The 8,650-nt window shown below is 41.2% G+C and overlaps 1 protein-coding gene and 1 long non-coding RNA gene across 7 annotated transcripts in view; one reads left to right on the top strand and one right to left on the bottom strand.

Moving 5' to 3' along the window:
• LOC138003414 (uncharacterized) overlaps positions 1–3,357 on the bottom strand; it is a 6,014-nt gene extending 2,657 nt beyond the window's left edge. Inside the window, exons 1-2 of the long non-coding RNA XR_011123532.1 lie at positions 2,984–3,357; positions 1,171–1,245 (exon numbers count right to left, since the gene is read on the bottom strand). This is a non-coding gene — a long non-coding RNA (uncharacterized lncRNA). The remainder of the gene's footprint in view (positions 1–1,170; positions 1,246–2,983) is intronic.
• Positions 1–4,050, top strand: part of LOC138003411 (uncharacterized) — a 48,057-nt gene extending 44,007 nt beyond the window's left edge. For all 6 annotated transcript variants that reach the window (XM_068849468.1, XM_068849469.1, XM_068849470.1 and 3 more), the window contains 2 exons: positions 287–380; positions 3,408–4,050. In XM_068849468.1, coding sequence (XP_068705569.1) covers positions 287–380; positions 3,408–3,465 — 152 coding nt within the window. In that variant the 3' untranslated portion in view covers positions 3,466–4,050. The remainder of the gene's footprint in view (positions 1–286; positions 381–3,407) is intronic.
• Positions 4,051–8,650: the final 4,600 nt, after the last annotated feature.

The raw sequence follows: 8,650 nt of genomic DNA, 5'->3' as shown, positions 1-8,650 counted from the left end.
TCAATTCATAATTCTTTTGTCGAAGTGCAAATTAGCCTACCAAGCCTCGATACAATACAGTGAATTGAAAAGATTTCTTGCTCTAAAATGAGGCTTGGTAGGCTAATTTGCACGTGGACAAAAGAATTATAAATGTGACCGCCATTTATGAATAAGGTCTATGGTCAGAGACTTTTCTTTTTCCCTAGGTGGCTTTTTTCCATATTTGTAACACTCAGATGGATTTTTCGATATTCAACGCGGTAAATGATGAAGATGATGATTATGATTTTTGTTGTTGTTTCAGAGTACCATCTTCATCACCATAATAACATGATGCAAGGGCATGTTTGCGTTGTTGGCGACAGAACCTCTTTGAATAATCCGATGCCTGCACAAGGGTACGATTCTCGAAGTATTTTTATTCGATTCTTGTAAAAAATTATGTGATCCCGCGATCTCCCCTTGCATTATTTAACAATTAATCGCCTCACGCTCGGTGAATATCAGGGAATAGGGAGCTTTAGCAACGACGACGGGAACGGCAACGAGAACGTTATATCAAAACGTGAATTCTCATTGTTGTAATCACTTCACGACTATTCCATGCTTTTTAATATGACAAAGGTATGACAGTCTCTCAGGAATGAAAACTTTATGAGCGGCGCTTAATTTAGGGGACAAAATGAACATTTATCTCCAAGTGTTGACGTCCTCCATAAAACCTAAAAGTTGGTCATTTCACGTTGTTGTTTTGCTGACGACGGCAAAGAAATGGACAAAAATGAAAAACGCATGTGCAGAACGTGCAAAGCTATTGTTTTTTCCCACAAAATATGCGAATTTGTGGCGTTCTCGTTGCCGTCGCCGTTGTCGTTGCTAAAGCTCCCTAATGAAAATCAAGACGAAGTCGAGGTTTTTATTCACCGATTGTCACTGAGCCTGATGTGAATAATTGTTTTTTTATATTTACGTGGGTGATTATTTTAAAAATATGAATTTTTTGTAAAACAATTAATTTCTACTTCTGTCACCGAGACTAAACGGCCTGCGGCCATTTTGAAAAAAACCGCGTGGGTGATTATCGCGTAACAATCACCTCAGGTGCAACCAATCAGCTCACAGAATTGTCAATAATTACCAATGTAATTATACTAAAGAGGTTTGTCAAGCACGTGTCTTCTGGCCCACCTTGCATACAGAGTTTTTGAACGCTTTGGACTATGGAGCGTTTTCACTCACGTGACCAGCGGCCATATTGGATTACTGAAACAAAAGAACGTATTTGCATAAAAATAGAGTTCAATTCCCAGAGGATTAGTTTGGTACACTATCATGGCTGCCATTCCTTTGTTTAGATAAACCAACATGGCCGCCGTGACGTCATGTGAAAACACTCTGTAGGTGTTTTGCAACCAATCTCTAGAGACAAAGATAACAATGATGTAATGTACAATTGCTGGTGGACGAACAAAAGGAGCTATTTTTGAGAGATCTTTTGTTTTCGTCCACCAACATGGCGGCGATGAGGTAACGTGAAAACCACCTATACTTCGTGTTTACACTACTTCACCGCGGCTATGGCGTTTAACGAAACAGAAACCATGTTCAGATATCTATTCTTGTGCATATTTCTGTGGTTTCCGTTAAAATGATGACTGCTGATTACGCGGTTGAAACCAAGAATACACTGTGCAATAGCCCACTTTCGATATATTAAAATTCAGTCCTAAAAAAAAGACATCTTCACGAGGCTCTGGGTAATAAACTCTTTGAATCTTTATATTTATTCCAAAGAGCCTCGAGATGATGCCTTTTGTTTAGGACTGAATTTTAATATATCGAAAGTGGTCTATTTTTCGGGCAACTTGTATCGCAACGCAATGGCGAGACAAGTTGCACGAAACGTTGACCAATGTAACACACCTTGCAACGGCCAAGAGCGTTGCGAGATAAGTTATAACTAATCTTCCAATCTCCGCAACGCTTTACACAACGGTGCAACCAATTTTTCCAGCATTGAGTTGTGTAACATCTGTCCTGCAACGGCTTGCAAGAGAGAACTTGTAAGAAACGTTCACTAGTGCAACACCGGTCGTTTTTTCACGATGTCAGGACTTTTGTCGCAACAAAAATTGAGAGATAAGTTTCCAGAAAAATTGTCCAGAGTAACAGCACCTTAAACTATGGTAATACGAGCAACAAAGACGTCCAACTTGTCTCGCAACATTGCTGCGAAACTAGTTGAAAAGCGATGTTGCGCGTGTTACATCCCACGCATAACCTGTCTCGCAACGTAAGAAATGTGTTGCAAGTTGCTGCAGCGTGTTGCTGAAAGTAGAGGTCCGCTCTACTTTCTGCAACACGCTGCAGCAACTTACAACACATTTTTGTTGCGAGACGGCCGTTGTGCGTGGAATGTAACACGCGCAACATTGCTTTTCAACTAGTTTCGCAGCAATGTTGGGAGACAAGTTGGACGTTTTTGTTGCTTAAGCAAGGACGTCCATTTGTACGAAAGCACAGCAAAACAATTTGCTTAATTAATGAGTAAAGACAATGGCTCTGCACGCCCTGCACGTGCGTTTTACATTTCTAGGACATTTGGCACGTGTTACAAGAAACGAGTTGCAATAATCAGAAAATCATATCAAAGATGAAAAATCACATTTCCGGATTAAGGCCGGGTTTTGACGACAACGTGAGCATTTAATTCGCTCCCTTTCCTTTAAACCGAGATACTTTCCCAACATACTATATGGAATAATTGCGAAATTCTTAGGATAGCCTAAAGTTAGATTTTGTAGTATCGTTTTCGTCGCCGTAACCGTCGTCGTTTGACTAATCATTTACCGGAATAGAGCTTTGTACATCTATATAATGGAGTTTTATTTTAAAAAAATAAAATAGGCTGGCAGGAAGAAAGTTCTTTTACACGTGGTACGTAACACAATGGTGATATATGGTCTTAAAAATAATGTTTTTCAATATCTCTAATCCTTACCTTTGGAATTTCCAATTTACCAATTATTAGTGAACGCAAAGTGAGTGTCGAATATTTGAACAATTTGACTGCGAGCTCCAGTTGTATAGTTGTTGATAAAGACCATTCTCGCGCCCAGCAAGAGACTAGATGGCATTACATGCACGGAAAACCATGGATGGTGAAATCTTGTATTCAAGTACAGTAATGAGTTATCACGTGTTTTCATCTCCGTTCATTCTCCGTGGCTCGGAAGTGACATCGGTTAGTGACCTTTGAACCTGAAATTGCCCAAAGTGAAAATCTGCAGAATGAATGCTACCTATGGACTCTTCTTTTAAACACTTTGATCCATGTCATAGAACTTCATCTCACTACACGTATTAATCGACGCATAGGCAAAACATTGTTTAATGTTACTTTTTATTTTCTTGCTTTTTTTCAGTGCCATCGAGGAAGCACAAGGCAACTTCTCAAGACTGAGTTTAACGGACGAAAAATGATCACAAGAAATCCAATTAAAGCGGGGAAGATGAAGCATTTACAGCTTGGCACGCCAGGAAGTATTGTCCCCAACCACAAAATGTTTCTTGTCGAGATTTATTTATCGATTATAAATGGAGCATACTTGCAGTTGCCGGTGTTGTGGTGTGGCGCAAGATGAAAATGGAGAGATTTCCATCTCGATTAGGGCAAACGGCAAACATAGACATGAATAATGAGTTAAGCCATGAAACAAAGCAAAAAATAAGCAAACAAAGTCATTTGATATTGCCTCATTTGTTGCCTGTCTGCGACAGATATCGATCAAAAGAGAAAAAAAAAAGTGCATGAGAATTTTCTTGCTTTTATGACGAGCAGTAACGTCTACCGTTTTTGCGTTTACCGTTTGTAAAAGCCGTTTGCTGTTTCAAGTAAACGCGATGATGAATCTCTCCATTATCTTTATCATCTCTGTCTGGAATGTCAGCTCCTTAAATCTACGCAACAGTACAGATCCACTATTAGTAACTTTAAAAAGAAATTAAAGCTATATTTTTTAAGCCTATAAGAATGCGTATTTCTAATGAACTTCTGATATTTTGTAAGGATTGTCGCAAGTTTACCGTTAGTTGCTTTATTGCCATCCTGCTTATTAGTATTTATAGGACTTCATGTTTGTAATGTTATTGAGTTTGTTCACTATTTTTATAAGCTAGTTAAAATTATTCTTTCTTCTAAAAAATAATATCATTTTTTTAACTCGCGGATTACACGCACCGTAGGAACGAGAGTTATCATGTTGTGGGGACCTGAGATATGCAGACACTTTCGTAATAAGTCGGCCCAGCACGAAAGCGTCCGATAAATTGTCGTAGATCGATCGTTCCCGAAGGCCCCTGCGAACAATAGCGCTGAGCGTGCCTCGTGCGGTAAATACCCTGCTCGGAGCATTCATTAAGGTGATTTTGTAGCTTTCATGTGTCTTCAATTGGATTTCGAATGTCTGAAACTAGTACCTGACCAACTTGGAGAGTGGGAGCGTTTACCATTTGTCAACAAAAACCGAAAATTCCGGTTCGAAATTAAAGTGGTACAGCTCATTCCACCGGAAAGTTTCCGAAAAAGATGGAAATCCTCAGACGTATTCCTCTTTTCCCGTTCCAACCCAAATGACAGGAAAAATAATGTACCATATGTAAACTCCGACTTGACCCGGTTCACGTCGGCCCCTTTTCCCGCCTTTCGACACTGCAGATGTTGCCGCCATTTTGATTTGTTATTGTTTCCACCCAGTTGCGAGAGACTTGGGCGTGGAAAAAAAGGGCACACCGGGGAAAATCCGGTAGCATTACGAGCGTTCCATTCCAACCGGATTTTCCGTGCAAATGGTAAACTCCCATCCTCGGAGACCCAGGGGCAGCTAGTCGGAACGATAAAATGTTCGAGGTGAAAGTTCACTACAAGAAAGGGAAGAGCTCCTGAGTTGCCCCTTGGCACTTACTCTTATCGAAAACCTTTTTTACCACAATTGCTTGTAATCTCGCAATCTGATTGGCTAATTTGCCGTCGTCGATAAGAGTCTAGACAACGCTGCGTGCGTCATGCCCGCGTCAATTTGTCACGCAATGTAATACCCAATCAGGAACGCTCATTTTGGGAAATAAACCAATCACATTGCTAGAAAGTTATAGACAACGCTTACTCTTTGTGTCATGATTTAGGTCACGCTCTGAAATAAACACTTGCTTTAGCGTTGAATATTGCAGTAAGAAACAAATCTAAAGTGGTTCAGCGTTGTCTGTACTCTTATCGACAACGATATTCGTCATCACAGTGGTCAAAATTTGTTGCAGACGTACGAGGCGCTGAGTACAGACAACGCTGAACCATTTTAGATTTGTTAAATCGAACCAGTTCCAGAAAGTTCCAGAAGCGTTCGAGTTCCCTGCTTCTGATTGGCCACAACAATTTTTTTGTGGCCAATCAGCGAGGAGCAGCAGCTGAGTGACACTGATCTTTTCTTACACAAAGTAGTTTTCCTCACCGATCGCCATAGTTGCGAAGCGCGTTCAACAGGGAAAGTTGCGCAAGGATAGTTTCAGGACAAAATGTTAACGAAGCCGTTTAAATTACAATCTTTAGCACGGCTGCAAGCAACAAACACTTTCCGATAAATGTTTGCGTAGGATCTTTCAAGGGTATCGTAAATTTTTATTGCTGATACGCCATGCACAACTTTCACTGTCTGCACCTTTGCTCTCTAACTTGTCTAGTACCCAACGCAAACCTTACCTTTTACATCTCCATGTTCGTCGCACGACTTCTGAAACTTTCTACGGCGTGAAAATTTCCGTTGCACGGGCCACGCAACTATGTCGATTGAACGTGGGAAATGCCGGCTAGGTGTAGCAAGCTAAAATTGTACGAGGGTGCTTAGGCCTAATCACTGAAGCGAGCGCTTAGGCTTAATCAGTAAATGAGTGCTTTCTTCTTCACACGATCTCGTGAAAAGTGTAGTTAACCGAACCCTAAAATGAAAGCTAAAATTGTACAAGAGTGCTTAGGCCTAATCACTGAAGCAAGCGCTTACGCTTAATCAGTAAACGAGTGCTTTCTTCTTCACACGATCTCGTGGAAAGTGTAGTTAACCGAACCGTAAAATGAAAGCTAAAATTGTACAAGAGTGCTTAGGCCTAATCACTGAAGCGAGCGCTTTCGCTTAATCAGTAAACGAATGCTTTCTTCTTCACACGATCTCGTGGAAAGTGTAGTTAACCGAACCGTAAAATGAAAGCTAAAATTGTTCGAGAGTGCTTAGGACTAATCACTGAAGCGAGCGCTTAGGCTTAATCAGGAATCGAGTGCTATTTCGTGTAGTTAACCGAACCGTAAAATGAAACCGCGCACCGGTGGCTCAGTTGGTTGAGCACCGGGCTGCCATGCGGGAGGTCGACTCCGGCCGGACCAACACTCAGGGTCTTTAAATAACTGAGGAGAAAGTGCTATCTTTGTATATAATTACATCCGCAAATGGTTAGACTTTCAAGTCTTCTTGGATAAGGACGATAAGCCGGAGGTCCCGTCTCACAAATAACTTCCATGTTCATAAGTTCCCTGTGGGACGTTAAAGAACCCACACACTATTCGAGAAGAGTAGGGGATGAAATTCCCGGCTGTCCTCTGTTTGTATATGGGTGGGTGGGTATAGCAGGTCCACATCACCTGAATAGCTGCCAAAACTTCAACCTGCTCAAACAACTAACTAACTAACTAACTAAAGTTAACCGAACTGTAAAACGACTCAATCATCGCGCTTTTAGAACGAGAAATACATATCAACAAGGAGATTGATCGCGCTTTAAGAAACATCATTGTTTTTCACTCGATCATCGTGCTTTATGATCGAGAAATAAGTATACATCAATCTCCCTCGCTCTTTTTGTTTGGCGCCATCAAAAAGGAGAAATACTGGGAACCTGGGAACCATGAAACGAGTGCGTATCCGCGTATCCACTAAGCTCGGTGTTTCCACTGCGTATCTGCGTATCCACCCAATTTAGGGTACAGCAAAGACTGAGGTGGCAGGGCATTCTGCAGTTAAGCCGTCTTGGCCATGATTTATCAACCCACGAGGAAACGTAACAGAAAATTGAGGCTAGCGAACAAATTCCCCATCCCTATAAGTGGTGATCAAATGCCCCACCCCCGGGAAGACGAAGATGATCAAATTTCCTCCCCCCGGGCAAGAAAAGGCGTCAAATGCCCGTGGTATACCCGTGGGGTTGTTGAAGCTTCAATTTGACCGGTACATAACGGTTGAATAATAATTTTCGGTTCACTTACTGCTATGGCGAGTTTTCTTAAATGTCTACAGCATACATATTTCCGAGCAACGGGTAAGCGGTAAAAACTCTGATCACTTCAGTATGACTGTCGGCAAGAAAACCATTGAAAACTAAGCTACTCAATTAACTTTGAACAAAGCGTCCACTGTTGCGGTTTCCTGTTTGTGACAAATAAATGTAAATTCTTTAAATAGTTCATTGTCTGCTTTAACACCAGATATGACTGAAAATGTTAAAATTATAATTAGTTTTGCAACAGATGAAGGAAACAGACCTTTAGGTATATTTATGGACAAAGAATCTGAACAGACCAGTGGCGGATCCAGATCTGGAGGTAAGGGGGGGGGGGGGGTGGGGGGGGGGAGGGAGCACTCTCATAAATTTATTTTTGCCCTTTCGCGGTTTTGGTGTTTTGTGGTGTTTTTCGTGGCTTTGGTTCAAAAATAAGGTGGCCCCGGACCTCCGGGACCCCTCCCCTGAATCCGCCACTGCAGACTATCCAGTAACAGCGAGCAAACAAAGCCTTGGGTTTGTGAAAGAGATCTTGCATATGGATGACCCGCATTTCCACAAATTGCGAGTTCACGATTAGCTTCCATTTCAAAAATACTTAATCCACGAGTTAGCCATAGGCACTCTTTGATTCATTTCTGTCAAGGAATACAAATGATTTCCCTCTGCAGATACATTACCTTTGATCTCTTACCGGCAGGTCAAGGGCAGAGTAAAAGGAAGGGGCGGTTGTGTTCTCCGACTACAGCTGTCATTTAGGACGATGAACAAGACAATACAACCTATAATAGGTATGCGTTTTCAAACAAAAACTGTGACGTATTGGTGTGGATGGGGCCTTACGACTGTCGGGACAGGTTCAATCTTGTCATGTCGTAGAACGCAAATTCAATTATAGAGATCATCGATTCGGAAGAGCCGGAAGCAAGTAAGAGCAGACATTTCGAGATTAGCACGTGAACCCCAGTTGTCAAACTGAATGTTGATACTGAATGCAGTTGGGAATGTTAATAACATCATACATTCGGGTGCATGTTATGTATTGCTAAAAGTAATTGGTTAGATAGATCGAGCACAACTTTTCACATTGCTTGTCATTCTTATACAAGCAGAAACGAATAAATTTACCTTAAAAGGTGAAACTAAGTTTTCTTATTTGTTTTTCCAACGAGGAACTTTTGGTTTGTTAAAAAGCAACTCTCAGCAAACGTTTGAGTAACTTTTTAATCATACTGGCAATTTGTGCACAGGCCTAACCTTTCCTTCACTCACTGAAAAGCTGGGTCCTGAATAACGTTGAATAACGAATTTTGCAATAATTTTGTTTTTCAGAACGTTAGCTGAAAAA

This window comes from Montipora foliosa, chromosome 5 (genome assembly GCF_036669935.1).
Source record: "Montipora foliosa isolate CH-2021 chromosome 5, ASM3666993v2, whole genome shotgun sequence".
Classification (NCBI taxonomy): domain Eukaryota; kingdom Metazoa; phylum Cnidaria; class Anthozoa; order Scleractinia; family Acroporidae; genus Montipora; species Montipora foliosa.
The sequence above is the reverse complement of the archived record's forward strand: the minus strand, read 5'-3'. Positions and strand labels throughout refer to the sequence as shown.